We start from the raw sequence: 26,665 nt of genomic DNA on the forward strand, positions 1-26,665 counted from the left end.
TTCTCTAAATACACATATTTATTTGTAAAAGTTCTATTATTAGAAATGAATCATTTTCATTTATAAAAGTTCTGTTCTTAGAAATGAATCATTTTAGTTTGAAAAAAAAACAAAGCCTTCAAGTTGTGTAGTGTTGGAGGATGGTTGTGTGATGTCATGAAATGCTGCCTGTTTTGTGGTAGGTTGCTGGGGCCTATTGTAAGACGTGGTCCTACCGAGAGGACGCACTGCTTGCCTTGTCTAAGAAGTTGATGGAAATGCCTGTTGGAACCCCAAAAGAAGATTTAAAGAACACACTGAGAGCATCCGTCTTTCTCGTTAGAAGAGCCATAAAGGACATTGTGACCTCCGTGAGTGCCCTCAGCTGGCGCTGGCTCCAGCGTGCATGGATGAGATCATGCGCCATACCACAGAAGACCAGAGCAGCTTGAGAGAGGACCAGTTGGTCATTGACGTGGTCACCAACTGTAACTCAATAGAATCACTAAGAAATGAGGTTCTCTAGCAAGAGCTATACTGTGCAACTGATCTTACATGAAGGGTCTGGGAAATCTGCCTTTGCTTGGGTCATTGTCTCTGGTCTCCAGCAGTGTTAGCTTTTCCATGGTCTGCAAAGCCAGGCGTTTGTAGAGGCCTAGTTCAGTGCTACCACATCTTCAGTTTGTGTTTTCACTTTGCGTGAAACCTGATGAGGTTGAGAATTACTGTTTTTTCTAATGCTGAATGGGCCTTAAGAATGGACATTGCACAGTTGGGCTTCTAACAGCCCACTGAAGCAGGGCTGTTAGATACTCAGTATGAAGGGAAGATTTGGGCTTACCCATTGAAGCAGGGCTGTTAGATACTTGGTATGAAGGGAAGATTTGGGCTTACCCATTGAAGCAGGGCTGTTAGATACTCAGTATGAAGGGAAGATTTGGGCTTACCAATTGAAGCAGGGATGTTAGATACTCAGTATGAAGGGAAGATTTGGGCTTACCCATTGAAGCAGGGCTGTTAGATACTCAGTATGAAGGGAAGATTTGGGCTTACCCATTGAAGCAGGGCTGTTAGATACTCAGTATGAAGGGAAGATTTGGGCTTACCAATTGAAGCAGGGATGTTAGATACTCGGTATGAAGGGAAGATGGGGAGTGATTTCTGACAGAGTGAAGTAAGAGCATATGTCCTCTATATGCAAGGTGCTGTGTTTAGAAAGCAGTTTTCAGTTTGCCATTTTCAGCCTTTCAGACGAGATGTCATTTTCGATATAATGTTCATATGTGTTACTGATAGTAAATGCCATGTTTCCTCTTGGTGGAATTGCACCGTAGTAACTCATCCGTGTTCATCACTTTTCTCTAAGGTTTTTCAGGCTTCTTTGAAATTGTTGAAAATGATCATTACACAATATATTCCTAAACATAAGCTGAGTAAACTTGAAACAGCTCACTGTGTGGAGAGGACCATTCCCGTTTTGCTCACCAGAACTGGAGATTCTTCTGCCCGCCTCCGCGTCACAGCTGCAAATTTTATTCAGGTCTGAACTTCACCACGGCATTTGAAACCATAGATGATAAACATAATTCCTGTAGCTCTCTGGCTTTCTTAACACCTTTTACAAGATTCTGTCTCTACTCAGTTAACATTATTCTCAGGGATTCACCATCACACTTTCCTTATGCTCTAAAAGGTCAGTTTTGTCTTAGACATAAACTTCAGTTAAAATCTACAGTTGGGTTTTTCCAATGTTTTTTTTATCCAACATATGCCATTAATTTTTTAAATAAATAAAAACATACAGAAAACGATATCAAAAGAGAAAATCTGAGGGTAAAGAAATAAAAAATATAACTGTCTTAATAGAAATATTTTCATTCTTTCACCAAATGTGCCTCCTCTAGGCTAGATATTATGGGAAATATTGAGATAGAGATAAATGTATGAGTTTTGGGGCACACAGTTATGCACCATAATTTGAAAATCTTTAAACTAGCTAATGAATTCATCTAGTCTAGGAGTTCTTAAGAGTCCTCCTTTGGGCTTAAGAAAGCTTATGAATTACGTTAAGTTTTACACAAAATTTTGTGATGTGCAGATCCTTCTTAAAAAAGAATCCAGGCCAGACTGGGCACGGTGGCTCACACCTGTAATCCCAGCACTTTGGGAGGCTCAGGCAAGTGGATCACAAGGTCAGGAGATCGAGACTATCCTAGCCAACCTGGTGAAACCCCTTCTGTACTAAAAATCCAAAAATTAGCCAGGTGTGGTGGCGCGTGCCTGTCGTCCCAGGTACTTGGGAGGCTGAGGCAGGAGAATCGAACCCGGGAGGCAGAGTTTTCAGTGAGCCGAGATCACGCCACTGCACTCCAGCCTGGCGACAGAGTGAGACTCCATCTTAAAAAAAAAAAAAAAAAATCCAGGCCAGGCGGGGTGGCTCACGCCCATAATCCCAGCACTTTGGGAGACCAAGGCAGGCAGATCATTTGGGCCCAGGAGTTTGAGACCAGCCTGGCCAACATAGTGAGACTCTATCTCTGCAAAAAATACAAAAATTAGCCGGGCATGCTGATACACCCCTGTAGTCCCAGCTACTTGGAAGGCCGAGGTGAGAGGCTTGAGCCCAGGTGGTTGAGGCTGCAGTGAGCCGTGATCTCGCCACTGTACTCTAGCCTGGGTGACAGAGAAAGACTGTGTCTCAAAAAGAAGAATCCAAAGGGGTCATTTCTCCAAAATATGAGGAACCACAGATCTAGTTTCATTTAATAAACCTAAATTTTCAGAGTAAATAAGGAAAAGGAATGCTAATAAAAAGGTAAGAAGAAATGCTGTCATGCTAATGTGCTACAGTATACTCCTGGTTACGACCTACACTACACTCCTGGTTACGACCTACACTACACTCCTGGTTACGACCTACACTACACTCCTGGTTACGACCTACACTACACTCCTGGTTACGACCTACAATACACTCCTGGTTACAATACACTCCTGGTTACGACCTAATGTGCTACAATACACTCCTGGTTATGACAGCTAGAATTTGGGGGTGAGGAGGGTTCATCTTTCAAAAGATATGTTGCAAATGAGCACATGTTATTGCTTCATTTAATTATTTTTAAGCCACATTAATTTCTGAGCAGTTTGGTGGTGCTCACATGTTCTCTCTATGTGAGACAACCTTAAGGCAATCTATCGAGGGTTACAATTGTTGTGCACCAGTGTGCCGGTTAGCGGACGAAATACACACTCAACAGCATCTGTTTGTAGTTAAGGAGTTTACTGTCCAAACTTCCCTGGAGAATGCTCTTCTTCTCTTAGCTTTTAGATTTGTACAGAGTCACTCACAGGCCCAAATCCAGAGTGAGTCAGACCAGCACAATAAGGGATTATTTTAGGTGATAGGACCTGCAGACCTATTGGAAACAGGTTTATTTCTGATTGTAACTTAATGATTCAACATCTTATTTTTTTCTCTATATCCGGTTAATTAAGTGATAAATATCTTAATTACGTAAAGACTTGTTTGTTTAGAGACATTCAAATATGTAATGGTACTTACATTTTTTCCATCTTAACCCACTGGTGACCGTATCACTGCAGAATCATACACTCTTGGCTGACATTTAATAAATACTAAAATAACGGTGATTCTAGCAGCAGCTCTAATTTCTTTTAGAATTTTAGAAATGAGAAAACCTTTTCCTTGAAGCTGAGAATACTGAGAACAGAAACCTTCAAGTTTTCAATTACGCTTCTGAAAAGCTTTCAGTAGACATAAAATCGTTGTATTCTTCATGATTTTATTTCCTGTGGCTCAGATTTTCATTTCTAATGGTTGTTACACTTTAAATAGAAATACAAGCTTACAGATCAGTGCTCTCATTGCTCCTTGTCACTATCAATCTGTATTTCCCTTCAGTGTTTAGTTTAAGATCATGCTGAATTGTACTAAACTGCCTCCAGCATTTTCCAGTAAAAATTAACAAATTACCTTGGCTTTCATAGGAAATGGCCTTGTTTAAAGAAGTTACGTCTCTCCAAATTATTCCATCCTACCTGGTGCAGCCATTGAAAGCAAACTCTTCAGTTCACCTGGCAATGAGTCAGATGGGCCTCCTGGCCCGGCTGCTGAAAGACCTGGGCACTGGCAGCTCGGGCTTCACCATTGACAACGTGATGAAGGTAAGCGGACCTCGCGTGTGACACACCACGCGGCCCGGCACTCACCACCGTGCCTGGAGCGTGGCGAGGGTCTCATCGGCATTTGTTGAAGGAATGACTGAGGCAGTGATTTCAGAAAAATAGCCAGTGTTTCATCCAACAAATGGGGGCCCCCACATGCGTCCTGCTGTCTAATCCTACTCGGTGGTGCATGGTGTGTGCAGATCTTTATCCGTGGAGAGAAACAAATCATAAAAAACATTTCTTTGTCTTTTTTTTTTTTTTTTTGAGATGGGGTCTCGTTCTGTCGCCCAGGCTGGAGGTGCAGTGGTGCCATCTCGGCTCACTGCAAGCCGTGCCTCCTGGGTTCATGCCATTCTCCTGCCTCAGCCTCCCAAGTAGCTGGTACTACAGGACGCCCACCACCATGCCCGGCTAATTTTTTCGTGTATTTTAGTAGAGACGGGGTTTCACTGTGTTAGCCAGGATGGTCTCGATCTCCTGACCTCGTGATCCGCCCGCCTCAGCCTCCCAAAGTGCTGGGATTACAGGCGTGAGCCACTGCGCCCGGCCTGTCTTTAAGAGACAATAACAGCAGTGTGATGGAGAATATCAGGTACAGGTTGAAGCCCCTTATCTGGAATGCTTAAGACCAGAAGTGTTTAGGATTTCAGATTGTTTTCGGATTCTGGAATACTTCCATTATACTTACTGGTTTGGATCCCAAATCCAAAAACCTGAAATCTGCACATCGGCTACGCAGGAGCGCACACCTCCGAGGAGGATGAGAAACTGTGGGCCCCCGAGACGCACAGCGGGGATGAAATTGCACTATAGCCACAGCGTTCTGTTTCTTAAAAAAGATCCAAAACAAGCGTGATGAAAGTATAACACGGCTTACGATGAGACGGTAGATCCGTGAGGTTTTATGTTTAAAGTATTTCATAATACTTAATACGGATGTTTTCTCTTTTATTTTTCACATGTTTATAATGTACCTTGTTTGTAAGCTGGAAGAAATTAGTTTTATTTTAAGAATCAGTAACAAGAGCCCCTCCCAACTTTAGTTTTCAGTGAGTGCCCTGGAGCATAGAGTGTATGAGGTCCGCGAGACGGCGGTTCGAATTATTTTGGACATGTACAGACAGCACCAGGCTTCCATCCTGGAGTACCTTCCTCCAGACGACAGCAACACACGCAGGAACATTCTCTACAAAACCATTTTTGAGGGATTTGCTAAAATAGATGGCAGACCTACAGATGCTGAGATGAGGGTGAGTTAACGTTGGTGAAGTTGTGACGTCATCCTGTATTGAAGAAGTTACTCAGTACGTAAATAAGTAAATACGTCATTCGAAGGAGCCACGTGTATGGGAAGCCCCGGCGTCCTGGCTAAGAAAGAACACAGGTTCCCCCATTCAGATCCCGGCTGCTCCACTTTCTGCCAGTGAGACCCTTAGGTTCCCAGGCTGCAAACGGAATAACGATAGCCGTGAGGACACAGCGGGTTTATCTATCAATAAACACCAATGAAATCAATGGAAAAGACTTATTCTAACTTGTTATTAGTCTTAGTGAATATTATAATTTATAAGAAATATAGTTGATATGCCATAATTTGTCTCCCAGTTTCTAAGATTACCCTAACAAGCTGTTCTAATGGAAAAATAATTTTCTTACCAGGCACGGAGAAAAGCGGCTACAGAAGAAGCAGAAAAACAAAAGAAAGAAGAAATAAAAGCTTTACAAGGGCAGCTGGCAGCACTGAAAGAAATTCAGGCTGAAGTTCAGGTTGGAAGTTAACACGTCTTTCACCTGTGTGCTTTTAGCTAAGATGTATTTTGCTGTATAGATCCACATCATACTTGACTTATTTTTCATGGGATTATGCAAATGAGCGTCTTGATTCCTTTTGGTTTTTTAGGTTAGTTTTGGGGTGGATGACAGAAGCCCTCCATGGAGAGGTGGAATTGGGTGGCAGATACTCTTCCTGCCCCTCCATCCTCTGTCAGAACTGATGTGAGCTGCTGCCGAGGTTTAGGGAGGGACCAGGGGCTGTGGGCACAGAGCTGCTCTCCTCCACAGCTCTCCAGCCACCTTCAGAGGCAAAGGAGAAAAATCAGCTTGACTATAAAGGTCTGACTTCAGCGCATTAAAAAGGGAAGGTTTCAGGTAAACATTCTGTTTCTATGAGCCCTTACTCTTTAAGCCTGTGGGGGTGTCATATGTACTGGGAACAAATACTATTTGGTTGAATATAAATGTGTTCCTCTTCAGCCTCCCAGCTTCTGGGATATGAATTAGCTTCATAACACTAATTTTATGATGAAGTTTCCTTCAGTTGAAAGAAAATTTCCTTAAAAAAAAGAAATAAAGGTGGCAGAACACAGGGAGTTTCCGTTCCGCAGACCTGAGATTTCAGCCGTGCCGGGTGAATGAGTTCTGGGACCTGCTGGCACCTCAGGCCTGCAGCCCACGTGGCTGCACAGCGCACGCAGAGCTATTCAGAGGGCAGAGCTCATGTCAAGTGTTCTTACCACAGATTTTTAAAAGAAGAAATGGGTACAAATGGGGAAAAAAGATCAAATGTGGCTGAATATAGGCTGAACTTCCTATGGCAAAAAGTCACCGTGACATTTCCACCAAATGCTGGAACGTCAGAGTCACAATCAGAAAAGGACACAGGAGGCGGAAGGAGGCAGGCAGACCCTGGGATGAGGAGTGAGCCTCTGGCTCAGGTCCGCATCGTGGTGTGGGTGACTCGTGTGCTCAGTGACCCTGGGTGGCTCAGCACACACTCATTGTGATTAGTACACAAACGAGGACACGGATGTCGCAAACTGAAGGGATTTCCCTCCAGTCATGAGCTAGCACGTACTAAGCCCATTGCCAGGCGCCTGCCTCCCGCCTCCCTCACCACAGCCCAGGACCTGGTGGCAGTGGCTCCAGAAGCAGCAGCCGCCCAGGAGCTGTTGTTCCCACCACTGTCCATCCTGGGGTCGCCTACGCTCATGGGCACACAGCACTGTCTGTCCCGGGGTCGCCTATGCTGATGGGCTGCACAGCCTCCACACAGCCATCCTGAGAGCCTGCAGCTCTTGCTCATTGGCTCGGTGTTTATGGAGCGCCTCTCCGTGCCAGGCACCATCTGGCTGTGGAAATACAGCAGGCAGCAAAGCAAAGTCCCGCCCTCATGGAGCTGGGGCTCCAGGGAGGAGCAGACGAGGGAGAAAGACCCAGGCAGTGGGTCCGTGCTGCGGGGTGCTGGGGGCCACGGGTTGTGGGCGCCTCGAGGCCAGCGCAGGCCTGCGCCCCACACAGGGCCTGGTGAAGGCCTCTCCCAGGAGAATGACGGGATGGGATGGATTTTTCTCTTTTTTTGTTGGGGTAAAATGCACAGAGTGTAAATCTTACCATTTTCAGTGCACACTGTGGTGGCATGGAGTGCTCTCACATTGTTGTGCAACCATCGCCACCATCCATCTCCAGAACTTTCAGAATTTACATATTAAGTCCTTTTCTGGTTCTAAAATCATACTCTTGGCCAGACGCAGTGACTCATGCCTGTAATTGCAGCACTTTGGGAGGCCGAGGCAGGAGGATCACTTGATTTCAGAAGTTCAAGACCAGCCTGGGCAACATAGTGAGACCTCATCTCTACTAAAACTTAAAAAAAAAACTTAGCCAGACATGGTGGTGAGCACCTGTAATCCCAGCTACTCAGGAGGCTGGGGCAGGAGGATGGCTTGCACCCAGGAGGCCAAAGCTGCAGTGAGTTGTGTTTGTACCACTTCCAACCTAGGCAACAGAGTGAGACCCTGTCTAAAAATAATGATAATAAGAACAAAATTGTGCTCTTTTTAGGGGCGGGGTGGGTGTCTGTGGAACTAGAATTGCACTTCTGCATGTGTTTTCCACAGTCAGTGGTTGAGTTTGAGAGAAACTGCAGTGGCATGATCTCAGCTCACTGCAGCCTCCACCTCCCAGGCTCAAGTGATCCTCCCTCCCCAGCCTCCTGAGTAGCTGGGACTACAGGGCACGCCACCACACCCAGCTAAGTTTTGTATTTTTTGTAGAGACAGGGTTTTGTTTGCCATGTTGCCCAGGCTGGTCTTAACTCCTGAGCTCAAGCAATCCACCACTCACCTTGGCCTCCCAAAGTGCTGGGATTACGGGCATGAGCCACCTTGCCCAGCCAGTAGAAATTCTAAAACAAAACCCAGAAATGTGCTTTCATGATCAAAACATATCTTCAACAGGCTCTCACTCACTCACACTGCAGCCCTTTGTCCCTGACCTTACTGTTTTTGTGTCTTAGGAAAAAGAAAGTGATGCTGTGAAGCCAAAGAATCAGGGTATGTAAAGAATTGGGGTGCACAAAGAATTGGGGTGTGTAAAGAATCGGGGTGTGTAAAGAATCAGGATGTGTAAATGCATGTCATGGAAGCTCCATGTGGAAACGGCTTCTGTCCATTCAGCAAGTATCACTGCACGCCTGCTGCACCTCAGCCATCTCCCAGCTGAATGGAAAACACGCTACCTTTTCACTTGTATAATCGTTTTAGAGCTCACATCAAACTGCTTACTAAAATTTTGAAAATAATTTCTATAAAAAGTTATTTAAATTGTTTTAATCTCTTCAGACATTCAAGGAGGGAAAGCAGCCCCTGCTGAAGCTCTGGGAATCCCGGATGAGCACTATCTAGATAAGTAAGTCGCGCTGTCTTCCACCCATTGTACGATGGTCAGGGCAACCAGCCACACAGAAACCCTGGAAAGGGAATGCGTCCTCCCTAGTTGGCCCTTCGTAGTCATCATAAAAGGTAGGAAATGTGCCTTCTGCGCTAACCAGCATCCACTCCGAGTCAGTCAAGACAACTTTCCCTCTGTTTATTGTAACTTAAAATATCCTTTCTGCTTGACGATGCTGAGTGAAATTTCAGAAGGATCGTTCGCCCGTTGATTTCAGGCACCTCCTTGGTGAGGGCTTTCCTATCGTGCTTTAACACATGGCACACCCGGCCTCCTCTGCCACCTGCAAGGGAGGCCCAGCCCGGGCCCTGCAGAGCAAACTGAGGCAGTTCCAGATGAGAGGGAAAGTGCACACATCACAGGGACTGGGGAAATTCAGAATTTCCTCGTGACGTGGGAGCGGAACGGCCATCAGTGGAACTAGATCCTTACCTTTATTTCCTGCTTTGCTTTGCTTTCAGTTTGTGTATTTTTTGTGGGGAAAGGAGTGAATCCTTCACAGAGGAAGGTCTGGATCTCCACTACTGGAAGCACTGTCTCATGCTGACAAGATGTGACCACTGCAAACAGGTCAGGCCAGCGGCGCAGCAGCCAGCTACTTGCATGAGCGGGAACACCTGGCTATTGAAAGGCCGAGTCAAAAAGCTGTCCCAAGTCTTAGTATTTTCAGAGGAGAGGTTGCGAGAAAAGTAACTGAAGCCGAGCACACACCTGAAAATGCGTGCGAGTCATTCCATATGACAGACAGCCCAGTGAACCGGAAACATGCTGTGCTGCCACCTCCCCTCAGGGCTCCTTCCAGAGTCAGCAGGGGTCTGATTTCTGACACCACAAATGGGTCCTCCTTGCTCTTTGAGCTTTGTAGAAACGGAACCATGTGGCGTCATGTTGGATTTCTTGCTTTATAGTGTCCACTGCTTGAATGGACCGCAGCACCTTCATCCACCTACTGCTGTGCACCAGGGCTGCGTCCAGTTTGGGACCATGATAAACGATGTTGCCACAGCGTTCTGGTGTCTTCCAGGATGCACAGGAATACACTTTCTTGGGTTCACAATGTGTTGTGGGATTGCCAGGTGTGCTGATGCTCAGTGGCGCTGCCCAGGAGTGCTCCAAAGGGGTTGTGCCTGGGCACCACTGCCAGCAGCACAGGCACTGCCCCCATCCCACAGTGCCACTGCCCCCTTCCCACAGTGCCACTGCCCCCTTCCCACTGTGCCACTGTCCCCTTCCCACAGTGCCACTGCCCCCCTTCCCACGGTGCCACTGCCCCCCTTCCCACGGTGCCACTGCCCCCCTTCCCATGGTGCCACTGCCCCCCTTCCCACGGTGCCACTGCCCCCCTTCCCACGGTGCCACTGCCCCCCTTCCCACGGTGCCACTGTCCCCCTTCCCACGGTGCCACTGCCCCCCTTCCCACGGTGCCACTGCCCCCTTCCCACGGTGCCACTGCCCCCCTTCCCACGGTGCCACTGCCCCCTTCCCACGGTGCCACTGCCCCCTTCCCACGGTGCCACTGCCGCCCTTCCCACGGTGCCACTGCCCCCCTTCCCACGGTGCCACTGCCGCCCTTCCCACGGTGCCACTGCCCCCCTTCCCACGGTGCCACTGCCCCCCTTCCCACGGTGCCACTGCCCCCTTCCCACGGTGCCACTGCCCCCCTTCCCACGGTGCCACTGTCCCCCTTCCCACGGTGCCACTGCCCCCTTCCCACGGTGCCACTGCTCCCTTCCCACGGTGCCACTGCCCCCTTCCCACGGTGCCACTGCCCCCCTTCCCACGGTGCCACTGTCCCCCTTCCCACGGTGCCACTGCCCCCTTCCCACGGTGCCACTGCCCCCTTCCCACGGTGCCACTGCCCCCTTCCCACGGTGCCACTGCCCCCCTTCCCACGGTGCCACTGCCCCCCTTCCCACGGTGCCACTGCCCCCCTTCCCACGGTGCCACTGCCCCCCTTCCCACGGTGCCACTGCCCCCCTTCCCACGGTGCCACTGCCCCCCTTCCCACCGTGCCACTGCCCCCTTCCCACCGTGCCACTGCCCCCTTCCCACCGTGCCACTGCCCCCCTCCCACCGTGCCACTGCCCCCCTCCCACGGTGCCACTGCCCCCCTTCCCACGGTGCCACTGCCCCCTTCCCACGGTGCCACTGCCCCCCTTCCCACGGTGCCACTGCCCCCTTCCCACGGTGCCACTGCTCCCTTCCCACGGTGCCACTGCTCCCTTCCCACGGTGCCACTGTCCCCCTTCCCACGGTGCCACTGTCCCCCTTCCCACGGTGCCACTGCCCCCTTCCCACGGTGCCACTGCCCCCTTCCCACGGTGCCACTGCCCCCCTTCCCACGGTGCCACTGCCCCCCTTCCCACGGTGCCACTGCCCCCCTTCCCACGGTGCCACTGCCCCCCTTCCCACGGTGCCACTGCCCCCCTTCCCACGGTGCCACTGCCCCCTTCCCACGGTGCCACTGTCCCCTTCCCACGGTGCCACTGTCCCCTTCCCACGGTGCCACTGTCCCCCTTCCCACGGTGCCACTGCCCCCTTCCCACGGTGCCACTGCCCCCTTCCCACGGTGCCACTGCCCCCTTCCCACGGTGCCACTGCCCCCCTTCCCACCGTGCCACTGCCCCCTTCCCACCGTGCCACTGCCCCCTTCCCACCGTGCCACTGTCCCCCTTCCCACGGTGCCACTGCCCCCTTCCCACGGTGCCACTGCCCCCCTTCCCACGGTGCCACTGCCCCCCTTCCCACGGTGCCACTGCCCCCCTTCCCACGGTGCCACTGCCCCCCTTCCCACGGTGCCACTGCCCCCCTTCCCACGGTGCCACTGCCCCCCTTCCCACGGTGCCACTGCCCCCCTTCCCACGGTGCCACTGCCCCCCTTCCCACGGTGCCACTGCCCCCCTTCCCACGGTGCCACTGCCCCCCTTCCCACGGTGCCACTGCCCCCTTCCCACGGTGCCACTGTCCCCCTTCCCACCGTGCCACTGTCCCCCTTCCCACGGTGCCACTGTCCCCCTTCCCACGGTGCCACTGCCGCCCTTCCCACGGTGCCACTGCCCCCTTCCCATGATGCTACTGCCCCCTTCCCACCGTGCCGCTGCCCCCTTCCCACAGTGGCACTGCGGCCATGCTTCCTGCTGTCTTGGTGAGTTCCCCCTGTGCCTGTCCCTGGTGAAGATGAGGTGGAGTGCCTGTCCTTTTGTCTGCAGGCCTTGGCTGTCCTGCAAAGCACCTGGTTTCTCACCCGTTTCCCTCGGGTTGTCCATCTGTTTTTATTGATTTGGGGCCGTTCTTTATACACGTGGATGTGAGTGGTTGGTCAGTCGCGTGAATTGTGACCACCTGCTCCCACTCCACAGCGTGCAGTCTTCGCTGTCTGAAGTGTCTTGAGGAAGAGACGCATTTTTAATGTTAGCATTGCCCACCTTGCCAGTCTTTTTCATGGTTCATGCTATTCATGTCCTGTGTAAGTCTTCCCCATCCCCTATATTAGGCCTTTCTTGCATTACTATAAAGAAATACCTGGCTGGGCAGGTGGCTCACGCCTGTAATCCTAGCACTTGGGGAGGCTGAGGCGGGCGGATCACCTGAGGTCAGGAGTTCAAGACCAGCCTGACCAACACGGAGAAACCCCGTCTCTACTAAAAATACAGAATTAGCCAGGCGTGGTGGTGTATGCCTGTAATCCCAGCTACACGGGAGGCTGAGGCAGGAGAATCACTTGAACCCGGGAGGTAGAGGTTGCGGTGAGCTGAGATCACACCATTGCACTCCAGCCTGGGCAACAGGAGCAAAACTCCATCTCAAAAAATATATATATCCCTAAGACTGGGTAATTTATGAAGAAAAGAGGTTGAACTGGCTCACAGTGTGTCAAGTCCTGTGGCCTGAAGTTATAGAGTATATACAAGTCATTCCTGCCAGAGACACCAACGTAGCGAGAGAATCTCTTAACATTCTTTTCTGTGGTCCTGTTTCTGTGTGCGTTCTTAGAAATAGCAGGGAGCCACGATTTCAACCCTGGGCCACACTGTAACCACTGAGCCGCTCTGCGCCCTCATCCAAGCTTCACACTCAGGCCGACCATAGCTTCCCCATCCTTGACAGTGGCCCCTGCCCGATGCTAAGATGACAGGAAAGGAAGGACGTGGGGTCTTCAGCAAAGTATCACAAGTGACTCCAGACAGTCTGTGGGCAAATGCCGAAGATAGAAGCCTGTGGCTTACTTCATGTGCAGGCGGCACAGACCTCCCTGGGCAGGGGAGGCGCTCTCAGGCTCTGCAGGCTGGCTGGAGGGCGCTGCCGCTTTCTCAGCAACATGCTTTGCTCTGTATTTCGAAATCCAGGTGGTCGAGATATCCAGTCTGACGGAGCACTTGCTGACAGAATGTGACGAAAAAGACGGGTTTGGAAAGTGTTACCGTTGCAGTGAGGCTGTTTTCAAGGAAGAGCTGCCCAGACACATAAAACACAAGGATTGCAACCGTGAGTGCCCCTTCCCAGGCTCCCGTGCCCTCGGGTCACCAGGGGTCCTCTTGGAGGAAGTGCCACTGCCCTTGAGCCTGTGCAAGGGCTTGGTGAATTAAAGGGCACCTGCGGGCAGGCCAGCAGCATGTCTTGTCACCTGTCATTCAGGGAGCGACTGAGTCTTTTTAAAATCATTTCAGCTGCCAAACCAGAGAAGCTGGCGAACCGGTGTCCTCTGTGTCATGAGAACTTCAGCCCTGGAGACGAGGTGAGGGGCCTGGGGGGAAGGGGCCAGTGAAGTAGGTGACACACCTGTGGATGGCGGTGGTGGTGACAGTGGTGGTGTCAGTGCGGGACCATAGCCACAGAGTACAGTACATGAGTGTTCAGGGAGTGGACAGCGTCTAGTGAGTCCTGTCTGAGCAGTTGTTCCGTTTACCTACGTGTTCACATGATTTCCTTCCGTACATTTATGAATGGTTTATCGAGGAGCCTCAACTCACTGAGGCCCAGCCTGTGTCACTGGGATACAGCATGAAATGGTTTTATTTTGTTCTGGTCATTGCCTTTATCTAGATAATGAGACCCTCAGTGGCATCTTGCCCAGATTCTGTAACACTGCGGTCCCTTTTGCCTAATAAAACCCAGCCCTATTTGGTTAAACGATTCTCTTTCCTACCTGATTCCAAGCTCTCCTCCCTGCCCCAGTGCACTACGCAGTGACTCAGCAGGCTTAGTGGGGACGGCCACCTCGTACACGCCCACCCTCCACTTCCCCACGTGCTCGGCTCCTCTGGCATTGGAGGCGACGAGGAGGAACATGGGCGTGCAAGGCTCCGTGGCAATTATTCTGGCCCTGTCCAACACGATGGGCTGGCGGTGCCCTCTTTATGCCAGGCAGCGAATGCTGAGCCCTGGGGCCCTGCTCAGGACCCAGTTTGGGAATCTGGCTCAGCCATTTCCACTCCAACCTCCTTAGCTCCTGCCACCTGCAGTGTGTCACTGTGTCCTGCTGCTGGCTCCCCTTGTCCCAGCCTTCTGGGATATGGTACCAGCAAAATGGCTCCAACCCAGCCACTGTAGCTTTCTCTTGACCACAGAAAACTCACACACCAAACAGAGAAGACAGCCCCCAGCCGCTCTCAGCCCTGGTGTCTACCCAGTTATCTGGCTCTCTGTGTCCCTCTGTCTGTCTGTCTGTCTGTCTGTCCCTCTGTCTGTCTGTCAGTCTCTCTCTCTCAGAGTTTGAAATGCATCACAGAGTACACAGAAAAGTGACAGAAACCCTCAGGACTCTCCCTTGTCGTGGTCACTGAGCTTGCGCAACTAGCAACTCAGCCCGTCTTGTTTCTCCCGTGCCCCCACGTGCTCCCCTCTCGTGTAATGTTGAAGCCAACCCAGACAGCACGTTGTTGCATCTGTAAATGTTCCTGTCGGAGCTTTCGGAATCGGGACTTCTTTACACAGCCACAGCAGCAGCCTCAGCCTTCCAGACGTCAGTCACATTGCCGCCATCTCATCAGGTCAGAAGCATCTGATTACCAGGATCCATAGAAGGCCCCGGTGCCTGGTTGGTCTGTTTTGAACAGGTTCATTCTCTCGTTCTTTTTCCTTATGATTCACTTGGTGAAGGAAGGAGCTGTTTGCTCTGTAGGGCTTGTCATCGTCTGGATCTGCTGACTACATCCCCTTGGGGGCGCTTAACCTGTTTCTCTGTCCCTGTATTTCCTGTAAACAGGAGGTGGGATCTCTGGGCCTCATCAGGTGTGCACAGGCTCAGTGTGGGTGTGGCCGCTTCACAGGCAATGCTGGTGTGTCCCCCGGGAGGCGCGTGATATGTATGACGGTGGCAGCTGCTGATGCTCAAGGCCTAACCCACTGACTCAGGAGGGGCCTCATTCTGTCATCCCTCCTTCATTCATCTGCTGGGATATTCCTCTAAGCAGAAGCTCGTCCACTCTGTGGTGACCCTAGGTTAGACTTTCTATTGGAAAGGCAGAATGAAGGTTTAATTTTTTTCCTTGGTTTACTGGTTTTCAGAATAGTAAGCTGGGTCACTAGCATCTTCCATGGCAGCTAATTTGTTTTGTTTTGTCTGTAGCGTCGTTATGAACCATGGATTTAAATTATTCAATGTGTTCCAGCCACAGCAGTTACCATGCTTAGTGATGCGTGAATTATCCCAGCTCTGGCCTATGGCAGACTCTTCAGCTGGGCTCCTGAGGCCTGGATGAGAGCCACGCAGCCTCAGAGAGCTCCCTCCTGTTTGGTGCCTTCCTGCCCCGGACCTGGAATCAGTCATCTGGTCACAGAGGCCTGGTTCCCATTAGCAGGAATGGATGTCTCAGGACAGCGCTGGGGGCCTCATGCCCACTGCTGCTGGGTGGGTCGCTGTGGCTGGACTCTCAGTGGACACAGCCAGGAGAAATCAAGGGAAGTAAGCTCCATCACTCATGCACACACACTTCCCCTTCCTGTCCTGAGCTGCAGGCTTTATTTAACCTTGTCTCTCCCAACATCTGTGTCTCCTTTCTTACATCCATGGGCCCCGGTTCCCAAAGGCCCAGGAGACAGAATTCAGGTATTGGAGGCGACCAGTTCACCTTGGCCCCCACTGCACCTGGGGCAGCCCCAGCACAGTGGCACCTGCACCGCCAGCAGGAGATGCCACTGGAAATTAGATCTGTTCCCAGTTCTTGTCCTGACCACATCTGCCACTGGTGACGGGGGTCCCAGTGGCCCTGTGTTGGAGGGACTTGGGTGAGCCCTGGCTAGCAGTGCCACCAACTGTAAATACATTCATTTTATATTACATTTCTAGGGGACTTTAAAGAATTAAGTTCTGTAATTACAGAAGACATGTTTCCGGGTCGATAGAATCAGGCATCTTGGAAGAACCCTGGACAGAGGCCGCCATCCTGCCCCACTTCCATCCGCCTTCCTCCACCCCAGACAGAGGCCGCTGTCCTGCCCCGCTTCCATCCGCCTTCCTCCACCCCAGACAGAGGCCGCTGTCCTGCCCCGCTTCCATCCGCCTTCCTCCACCCCAGACAGAGGCCGCTGTCCTGCCCCGCTTCCATCCGCCTTCCTCCACCCCAGACAGAGGCACCGTCCTGCCCCGCTTCCATCCGCCTTCCTCCAGGCGCTGCTTTTCCCACAGGGCATCCTGCCCCTTTTCTACCCAATAGAAGCAGTTCTCACTGAACATACATCTTTTCCCCTGGTTATCTCCAGAATGTAGGAGCCTTTGTGTTTGCATTTGAGTTGTTACCTTTACTCGTCCTCCCGTGCAATGCCCATCGTCCCCTCTGATTTCAGTTATTGCCATTGGTTTCCTACTAGGAGCAGTACTCAGATTCTCCTGTAACCGCCTTTTCTTCCTTCCCTTCTTGTTCCCAACATCTGATTTGAATTGACATCCTCTTACAGGTAGTACCTGTAAGGCTGTCACCAGGCGTATCTCATGTGTCATCTGCTTTCCCTGTATCTCATTATCTGCACTGCCTTACACATCACCACACACCCTTCAGCATAAGCAGAAAACACACACTCACTCATTACCTCACGGGTTCCCTGGGTCCGGAGCCAGGCTTCATTCTCATCTGTCGGCCCTGCTAGGGAAGGACTCACTTCCAGGCTCATCCCAGCAGCTGGCAGTAATATGTTCTTGGGGGCTGTCAACCCGGAGCCACTCAACTCCTAGAGGCCCCCACCGTCAGCACCGGGGGCCTCTCTGCTGGCAGCTCACTTCCTCGAGGCCAGCAGGAGACTCTGCCACTCCAGCCTGCTGAGACACGTCTTTCTAATTTCGTGTGAATTGTTTTGCCGTTCGTTCTTCAAATATTTTTCCTCTCTTCAGCGTTCCCTCCCTTCTCTCCTGCCTGCAGGCTCGTGAGTGTGAAGACTGCTCAATCTTCTGTGGGTCACTGGGCTTTGTCCAGTGTTTCCTTTCTGTTCTAGTTGAATGGCCCCCGCCCTTTCTCCTTCCATCTCCAGTCCTCTGTTAAGTGAATTCATTTTCAATCTGGTACTTTCCAATTCTAGTATTTGTGTTTGGCTGGGATTTCTTTACAGGTTTCATTTCTCTGCTGAGATTCACCTCTGTTCACTCATTAAGATCACCTGTTTTTAACAGCTTCACGGAGATCTAGTCTGCACAGCCTCTCCCCGTGGACAGATAGTGGGTTTTCATGTATTCAGGGTTCTGCAACCATCCGCACATGTGTGGAACTTTTCCATCACCCAAAGACAACACTGCCTACATGCCGCCCCTTTTCTCCCCAGCCCCCTCTCCAGCCCCTGGCGACCATGTGTCTAGTTTTGGTCTCCATGGATTTGCCTACTGTGGACATTTCCTGTAAATGGAATCGGACACTATGCGGCCTTTGTGTCTTTGACTTAATGTGTTTTCAAGGTTCGCCCAGGTTCTAATAGATCAGTAGCACTTCATTGCACGTTCAAGTCCTTGAACATACTAGGTATCTGCTTTAAAGTCCTTTTGTGCTAATTCTAACATCTGGAATTTTTCTGAATGTGAAGGGGGGTAAACAGTGAAGTTCGACACCCTCCACACTGCTCAGAAGAAAGCTCCGAGTGGATCTGAGATTCAAATGTGAAAGGCCCAATTATGAATCTCTCAGGAGATGCTAGAGATAAGAGAATAGCCTTCAGAATAGGAAGGGATTTCTCAAACAGGACACAGAAAGCTTAAGCCTTGATGGAAGAGGCGGATCAATTCAATTAGATTAAAATGAAGAACCTTGGGGCAGAGTTTGGGTTTTGTAAAATGAAAAGAGTTCTGGAGTTAAGCATCATGAACACGCTTAACACTACTGAACTGCACACTCATTTTATAATAAAACTATTCAATTGTGAAAGGTGAGAACCTCCTCGTCATCAAAGGACATAAATAGACTGAAAGACAATGCTGGGGATGAAAAATCATTGACCATTATTCTTCAAAGTGAGTGGAAGGTAATGTCCCTGCAGGGTTTGAGCGGAAGAGTGGGCATGACCTGGCGGGCCCTACGCCAGCCACTTCTGCTGCTCTGTTGAGGGCAGCCTGTGGGACAGAGAGATCGGGTAGTAGCAGAGAGCTAAGTGGCGAGAAGTGGTCAGATTCTGGACACGCACTGCAGGCAGACCCAGGACTTGGCCGGTGGAGTCCTCACAACATGGCGAGGAAGTAACTGCGGTCAGGAATCCAGGGCGCTCAGGAGCTTAGCCTGGAGCTGTGGAGTTAAAATCCCTGTCAGACGCGCAGGCCGGTAGACAGGTGGCTGCAGGTGGAAATGTGGGGTTTGTAAGCGTGTATAAGAAGTGGGTTTAAGGTCATGATACTGGGAGCACTCTTCTAAAGAGCAAGTGTAGACAGACGAGAAGCCCCAGGCAGAGTGGAAGAAGGCAAACCAGGCGCTGGGGAAGAAATGCACTGGGGAGGAAGCCTGACGAGGGTGGCGTCCTGGAGGCCCCAGAGCGCAGCCCGTCAGAGAGGATGCCCTGCTGGCCTGGCTGGGCTCAGCTGATCGCAGCCGCCTGCCTCTTGCACCTGCACTTGGCCGTAGGGCGGCCAGGCGGCTCTGCTGGCCCTGACTGGGCTCACACACACGTGTGCCTGGGGTCCGCAGCCGGAGACTGATTGAGAATGGTCTTGGAGGCAGCTGCGGCACCTCAGCTTTGCTTTCTGTGTCTGAGCCCAGCACGCCAGCCTGGGCATGGTGTTCTCGCGACAGCGGCAGAGGGCAACAGCAAGACAAGCCCAGGCGCATGAGTTCATTTCAGCCTGCCCTGCCACATGTCTGCCACTGTCCCATTGGCCAAAGCAAGCCACAGTCACCCAGATTCAAGGGATGGGGAGGGACCCGCCACCTCTGTGCTGGGGAGGGAGGAATTGGAGCCTTAGAGCAGGCCGTGTCCCTCCACGGGGGAGGGGGAAGCAACTGCACCCCATGTGCCGGTGGGCCACATTCTGGTGAGAAGGCGCCCCAGCTTTAGGGACACGAAGGTTGCCAGTGGCCTGGAGAGACCAGAACCCAGGCCTGCCGGGAGCAGCTAAAGCGGGACAGGAGTGGGCTGGGCTGGGGCTGCAAGTGCTCTAGTATCTTGAGGGCTGCCGCAGGCGGCCAGAAACTGACAGCCACTGGTGAGAGTGAGAGAGGAACCAGGGAGAAGCAGGGCTGTGTCTGGTGGAGATACTGGTCCACCAGAGAATGGGAGAGCGGCTGGAGCAGTGTCCCTGGGAAGCGTTGTTTGTTTTTGAGATGGAGTCTCACCCTGTCGCCCGGGCTGGAGTGCACTGATGTGATCTTGGCTCACTGCAACCTCCGCCTCCCACGTTCAAGCAATTCTCCTGCCTCAGCCTCCTGAGTAGCTGGGATTAGCTGTTGGGGACACGAGATGCGCCACCACACCCAGCTAATTTTGTGTTTTTAGTAGAGACGGGGTTTCACCAAGCTGGCCAGGCTGGTCTCAAAATCCTGACCTCAGGTGATCCACCCACCTCTGCCTCCCAAAGTGTTGGGATTACAGGCGTGAGCCACCGCGCCCAGCCTCGTGAGTGTTGTTTAAATAGAAGGGAAGGAACCAGGAACAACCCGAATGTCCAGAAGACTCAGGGAATCAGCGATCCCGCGTTTATATCCAACAGGAGGACGGGATGAGCTCCCTGTCCCCATGCAGACGGTCCCACAGCTGGTCGTAAAGGAAAGAAGCTGGCTGCCCAGGCAGTCAGGCCTACATAAGCCCCACATTCTGCAGGGCAAGTGCATGTGGCGTGGCTCAGGAAGAGCAGGGATGAAGAGAGTGGGAACCCCACGAGGAACCGTGGGCAGCAGGCTGGCGGGGAGCCCGCGGTGCCTGGCGCGTTCTGTCTTCTGGCCTGGAACGTAATCACACAGGCACTCTGCTTCTCACCCTTGCATTTGCGTGCACGCTCTGCTGTGCTCAGAGTCACTGACGCCAAGGGCCCTGTGTGGCTGGGTGGGGATGTGAGATGCAGGCTTGCCTGGTGACAGGACTTCTTGCTTCCTGAGTTGTACCCTGCACAGACTGCAGAGGCTATCATAACATATCTGAAGGGAGGTGCCCAGGTGAGGGAGCCATTCTTCTGCGGCTCTTGCTGGAGCGGCCGCCCTCGTTTTCAGCTTACACAGCGAGTCCTTTTGGGTCTCAGGTAGCGTGCCAGGTCTGTCTCGCCTGATTAACACTCTGTGTACCTCCTCTGCTGCAGGCATGGAAAGCTCACCTGATGGGCCCAGCCGGCTGCACGATGAACCTGCGCAAGACACACATTCTGCAGAAGGCCCCGGCACTGCAGCCAGGTGAGGGCCAGCACCGCTGAGCAGGTGTAGTCTGCATCTCTGCATTTTGACTTATTCAAAAGAGCATCCCCGGCCAGGGCAACATGGCAAGACCCCATCCCTTTAAAAGCAAAATAAAGCATCCAAGCCTGTCTTCATGTTCTGGTTCCTTAGTAAGCAGGCTAATAATCATAATCGTGTGACCAAAATCCTTCTCCACCTGCAAACTGGCTGTGCAGTGCGAAGGCTCCACGGGTGGCCTAGGATTCACACTCCCGTCCTCCGCTCTTTCTACATCACTGACTCAAGTGTTTAGAATCAGGAAGCTGGCCAGGCACAGTGGCTCACGCCTATAATCCCAGCACTTTGGGGGCTAAGGCAGGCAGATCACTTGAGGTCAGGAGTTCGAGATCAGCCTGGCCAACATGGTGAAACCCTATAAAAAATTGGCCGGGCACAGTGGCAGGCACCTATAGTCCAGCTACTCAGGAGGCTGAAGCAGGAGAATTGCTTGAACCCGGGAGGTGGAGGTTGTGGTGAGCCAATATTGCGCCACTGCCCTCCAGCCTGGGTGACAGAGTGAGATTCTGTCTCAACAACAAAAAAAGAATAGGAAGCTGAAGAGTAGACCCTACCAGGCTCAGCCCTGGCTCCTGTAGTCGGGTGACGGCCATCAGCATGGGCCTGGGACGTTGTTGCTGGGTGTCTGTGGCCACAGGTTCTGCACCTGGTCCATGGGTAGGAACGCCCCTCCTAATGCGAGTCCTGTGCTTGCTCTGCAGGGAAAAGCTCAGCTGTGGTCGCATCAGGCCCCTCGGGGTCAAAGGCCGGAAGCAAGATCCCCACCCCGAAGGGCGGACTGAGCAAGAGCTCCAGCAGGACGCACGCCAAGCGCTGACGCGGCGCTCGGGCTCCTTGGTCTCTGTGAGGGATGGAGCAGGTCTCCTGATTCTACACCATCTCTCCAGCACTCTCTGGCCTTGGTGGCCCCATGCCGTGGCTGCTGTCCCCAGCTCCCCGCCGTGCACGCCTCTTACGCGTCTGTGCCGTCAGCTCTCGTGCAAACGATATGGATGCAGCTAACCAAAGATCCCGCATGCAGTGCCAGGACGTGGCCGCACTGTACATTAAGCCTTCAGGGCTGTCTCAGGCCTTCCTTAGAATCAGAGGAGGAAGCGTCCTGTTTGGAGAGAGCCAGAGAGCACCGCCAGGGAGGCGCTCGCGCAAGGCCACGGCCAGCACAGGCACGGTCCCGCTCTCCTTAGTGCTTGGAGCAATTTCCATAAAACATTCACCAGAAACCTTTTGCACATCGGTCTCTGCCACACGCAGTAGAATTTCCGCAGGGCTGTGGCTCGGCCAGCGGTGGTTCCAGGAGAGTGGCGGTGCGCACGGGCCTCCAGCCGTGCCTTCTCCCTGCAGGCCCCGTCTGCTGGGCCTGCTGCCCAGTGCACTCAGCCCCGGGTAGCAGAACTCACGTTCCCACTATAGCAAGAAATAAAGGCAAAAGAGAACATCTTTTTTTCAATCGTAGTTTTTTTGAGAATTGGTCCCACCTCAGCCGCACCTTGCTGGATGCTTCTCCAGTAGTGCTGCCCCTGTGACAGGCGTCAGCTCCCTGCTGGAACTGAGGTAGACACAGGTGTGGGCCCTTCCCGTGCCTTTGCTCAGAGGCGCTTCACTTTCTCCACACTTTGGAATTCCTAAAGACGTGGAGGAAGCCACTGCTAAATGAATTTCCACCTGCTCACCCTGTGTTCACAGCAGGCAGAAGCCCACTGGCAGGGGCCTCCCGCCCCTTCCACATCCATGTTGTGATTGGATCCGTAAGTTTACTTTCTTCAAAGAGTTGATAGGATGTTTAAAACATCAACACATTGCTTAAAATGATGAAACCAACCCTCCAAAAACCGTCTCCTAACCAGCCATCCCCTCCTGTGGGAGTGAGCTGGGGGTTTTGTCCATAGCTTTGGTTGGGCCTGTGTCACATCCAGGCAGCCATGTGGAGGGAGTCAGGGTCTGTCTGGAAGCATCCACCCTCTCGCTGCCCCAGCCTGTGCTCCCAGGGGCCTAGGCTACCATGGACTGAAGGGCAGTCCCCTCCCACCTGGTGCCCAGGGCTTCTGCTTGCCTCGCTGATGTTGCATGGGCAGACTTCAAAAAGGATAGTTAGAAAGGTTTGGGTTGATGGAGTTTGCATTAATGCAATTAGTGTATAAATATGTTTTAATTGCCAACCGTGTGAAACAACAAAATATCTAAAAACTAATCCCGATTTGAACAATGTACTCCCTGGCCTGGAAACATTAATAACCATAAATTTGCATGAATTAATCTCCACGTTTGGTAAACTAATACCTCTGGTTGACTGAGAATACTGAGTAAGATATGAGACCTACCAGGAACCTTTAAGAATATGCTCGCTAAATGTTGTTTGTCTGCTTGTTTGCGACGGAGTCTCACTGTGTCACCCGGGCTGCAGTGCAATGGCGTGATCTTGGCTCACAGTAACCTCCACCTCCTGGGTTCAAGCAATTCTCCTGCCTCAGCCTCCCTAGTAGCTGGGATGACAGGTGCACACCACCATGCTCGGCTAATTTTTTCTATTTTTAGTAGAGATGGGGTTTCACCATGTTGGCCAGGCTGGTCTCGAACTCGTGACCTCATAATCTGCCCACCTCGGCCTCCCAAAGTGCTGGGATTACAGGCGTGAGCCACCACGCCCAGGTTAAATGTGTTTATAAGGAGAGAGGAGGCCAGGTGCGGTGGCTCACGCTGTAATCCCAGCACTTTGGGAGGCCGAGGCGGGTGGACCACCTGAGGTCAGGAGTTCGAGACCAGCCTGGCCAACATGGTGAAACCCCATCTCTACTAAAAATACAAAAATGAGCCAGGCGTGGTGGCCTGTAGTCCCAGCTACTTGAGAGGCTGAGGCAGGAAAATTGCTTGAACCCGGGAGGTGGAGGTTGCATTGAGCCCACATCATGCCATTGCACTCCAGCCAGCCCAGGCGACAGAGCGAGACTCCGTCTCAAAAAAAAAAAAAGTATAAGGAGAGAAATAACTTTAAAGTTTATTAGACAAAACAGAGTATAGATGCCAAGATGTCTGTAAAATGATTTTTTCTGGTTTTAAAGAGATGTTGGCCATTATTTTCTAATCCATTTTTAAAATACAGACAAAACACTTCTTTAAACAGAACAAGAATGAGAAAAGTTAACCAAGGAATTATTCTTTTCTCACCAATCAACGCTTTTAAGAAATATATATATATATATACACATATACACATGCCTTCTATATATTGTAACTTAAAATACTTATAAAAAGACTTCATTTTTAGTAATTGACAAGCAAACGGGTTCATTTAAAACAGGTTCCTGTTTTGTTAGTTACAGGGGTTTTTTTTGTTTTTGTTTTTGTTTTGCGGGGGTGGTGGGGTTTGAGACGGAGTCTTGCTCTGTTGCCTAGGCTGGAGTGCAGTGGCACGATCTTGGCCCCCTGCAACCTCCGCCTCCCGGGTTCGAGCAATTCTCCTGCCTCAGCCTCCCGAGTAGCTGGGATTACAGGCGTGTGTCACCATGCCTGGCTAATTTTTTTGTATTTTTAGTAGAGACGGGGTTTCACCATATTGGCCAGGCTGGTCTCAAACTCCTGACCTTGTGATCCACCCACCTCGGCCTCCCAAAGTGCTGGAATTACAGGCATGAGCCACCGCGCCCGGCCCAATCATGTGTTTTTGTTGAAATGATCCTACCAGTGATTAGTGGCTATTGAGAGTTTTACAGGGTTATACATTGTTAAGGGACCAAGAATCAAGTACAAAAAATTTAAAAGGAACTGTAAAATCCCTTGGTCATTCATAAATAAATATCTAAATTAGGAATACTAATTAATAATTGAATTTTCACTCATGAGTATGTTCTGAATATTTAATATTTATTTCTATTATTTTCATATGTTAAGATATTCCATTAAATCTAACTTAAAAGAATTGTATGTATAAATTGGCATTAGGATACAAATGTAAATATTTTTAATGAAATTTTGCAACTTTTTAATATTTTAACATAGTTTTCTATTTGTCTTTATTTCAAGTACCAGAATTACAAAATATCTAAGTAATATATTTTTGTTGTTGTTTTAGGGCTTAAGGGTTAATTCACCCTGAGTATATTAATATAATAAAAAGATCACTAAATGTTTTGTCACTTTATTTCAACATTACAATTAAAAAGTAATTTGTCAATTACATTTACTTTAATAAACATGGAAGTGTAGCCCAGCCCTGAAACCTTAGAAAGTAGATTGAAAATTGCTGAAAAAAGACACAGCAAATATGAAGTTGCCCTGAGGGTTTGGTCCCTAGAATAAGTAATTTGTCAAAACAAGTTCACTGCTGAAGAAACTGGACAATTTGAAGCCACATGGAGATTAGAGAAAATGATTGACCAGTTTCATCCTGTGAAATAAATTCAGAATGTTCTCTAAGTTCTCTAATTGTGCCCAGTAGAGGATTATACTTTCTAGTCTCTTCATGGGTTTTCCCCCCTTTGAAAGAGGGATTTTACCAGCCCTCAAGGCTGTTTTGCTTTTCAACTAAGCACTGTACCATGGTCACCCACCTACTGCCCAGGAAAGCCGGGGGCAGTGGCTGTGGCACCCTTGATTGGAAAGCTGGGTGGGCTGAGCCGTGGGAGGAGGGTAATGGCCAGGGCTCGGGCAGTGAGCCTGTGAGCCTACCCTGCGGGGAGGTGTGGCCTTAGACTACCCAGCGGGACGGAGGCGGGTCCACGGAATCCTCACCACAACCATGCAAGGCTGGTGTTGTCATCCTCAACAACAGAGTAGAGAGTTAGCGGTCAGGCACACACAGCCACAGCTGCAGGACAAAGCTGACCCCGCTGCCCTCTGACTGCAGGGAGGAAGGTGCTGGTACAGAGGAACCTTGGCACTCTCTGGATCTTGAAAATAGTATGGGGGATCCTGACTCCACTGATGGATCAGTTACCAGGGAGTGTTTGACCACAGCTTGCCTCTGCCTCAGTTTCCTCACCTGTAAAATGGAACTGAGGGTCCCTTTGCTGTGCACTGAAGAGGACACACACTCTAGGCACTTTCCAGCCCTCTGCACAGCTGGCCTCAGGGTGTCAGGCACCTGCCCCTAAATGGGGAGCACTTCTGAGGGTCAGCTGAGGTGGGGCCCAGCCAGCAGAGGGCAGTGGGCAGCCTGAAGGCAGGGGAGCCCCCACTGCCCACCCACCCAGCTGCAAACTCCCACCAGAGCATCTTCCAAACTCTGCTGTTCCCAGGGCATCCATGCTTCCTGAGAATGAAGCCCTGGAGCAGGGCCAGGCAGGGGAACTTTTTTTTTTTTTGAGACGGAGTCTCACTCTGTCACCCAGGCTGGAGTGCAGTGGTGCAATCTCGGCTCATTGCAACCTCCACCTCCCGGGTTCAAGGGATTCTCCTGCCTCAGCCTCCCAAGTAGCTGGGACTACAGGCACCTGCCACCACACCTGGCTAATTTTTGTAATTTTAGTAGAGACAGGGTTTTACTATATTGGCCAGGCTGGTCTCAAACTCCCAACCTCAGGTGATCCACCCACCTCGGCTTCCCAAAGTGCTGGGATTACAGGCGTGAGCCACTACGCCCAGCCTGGACCTTTTTTTTTTTAATTCCAGAGACAGGGTCTCACTCTGTTGCCCAGGCTGGAGTGCAGTGGTGCTACCATGACTCACTGCAGTCTCCAACTCCAGGGCTCAAGCCATCTTCCCACGTCAGTCTCCTGAGTAGCTGGGACTACAGGCACAAGCCACCACCCCCAGCTAATTTTTGTATATATATGTATAGTAGAGGTGGGTTCTCACCATGTTGCCCAGGCCCCCCACAAACTATTTGATCACCAACATCAGTGTCCTCAGCAACCCATTTGCCTCTGTAATGTGGATTTCACACCTCCTGTGTTGTGGCAGACTGCTGTTACTACTTGAGACCGTCA

At 51.1% G+C, this 26,665-nt stretch overlaps 1 protein-coding gene across 11 annotated transcripts in view; it reads left to right on the top strand.

Annotated features, from left to right (window-relative positions):
- The window catches only part of CEP104 (centrosomal protein 104), a 44,249-nt gene extending 22,070 nt beyond the window's left edge, over positions 1 to 22,179 (top strand). For 9 of the 11 annotated variants that reach the window (XM_016952833.3, XM_054678856.2, XM_016952836.3 and 6 more), the window contains 12 exons: positions 183 to 350; positions 1,346 to 1,519; positions 3,991 to 4,167; positions 5,214 to 5,420; positions 5,830 to 5,937; positions 8,465 to 8,501; positions 8,790 to 8,856; positions 9,360 to 9,468; positions 13,245 to 13,383; positions 13,566 to 13,633; positions 20,594 to 20,684; positions 21,446 to 22,179. In XM_016952833.3, the coding sequence (XP_016808322.2) occupies positions 183 to 350; positions 1,346 to 1,519; positions 3,991 to 4,167; positions 5,214 to 5,420; positions 5,830 to 5,937; positions 8,465 to 8,501; positions 8,790 to 8,856; positions 9,360 to 9,468; positions 13,245 to 13,383; positions 13,566 to 13,633; positions 20,594 to 20,684; positions 21,446 to 21,561 (1,461 nt within the window). In that variant the 3' untranslated portion in view covers positions 21,562 to 22,179. Of the gene's footprint in view, positions 1 to 182; positions 351 to 1,345; positions 1,520 to 3,990; positions 4,168 to 5,213; positions 5,421 to 5,829; positions 5,938 to 6,070; positions 6,306 to 8,464; positions 8,502 to 8,789; positions 8,857 to 9,359; positions 9,958 to 13,244; positions 13,384 to 13,565; positions 13,634 to 20,593; positions 20,685 to 21,445 lie in introns of those variants that run through there. The other 2 variants (XM_063805617.1, XM_063805624.1) reach the window with 2 other exon arrangements.
- The last annotated feature ends 4,486 nt before the right edge of the window (positions 22,180 to 26,665 follow it).

The sequence above is a fragment of the Pan troglodytes genome, chromosome 1, assembly GCF_028858775.2.
Source record: "Pan troglodytes isolate AG18354 chromosome 1, NHGRI_mPanTro3-v2.0_pri, whole genome shotgun sequence".
NCBI lineage: Eukaryota > Metazoa > Chordata > Mammalia > Primates > Hominidae > Pan > Pan troglodytes.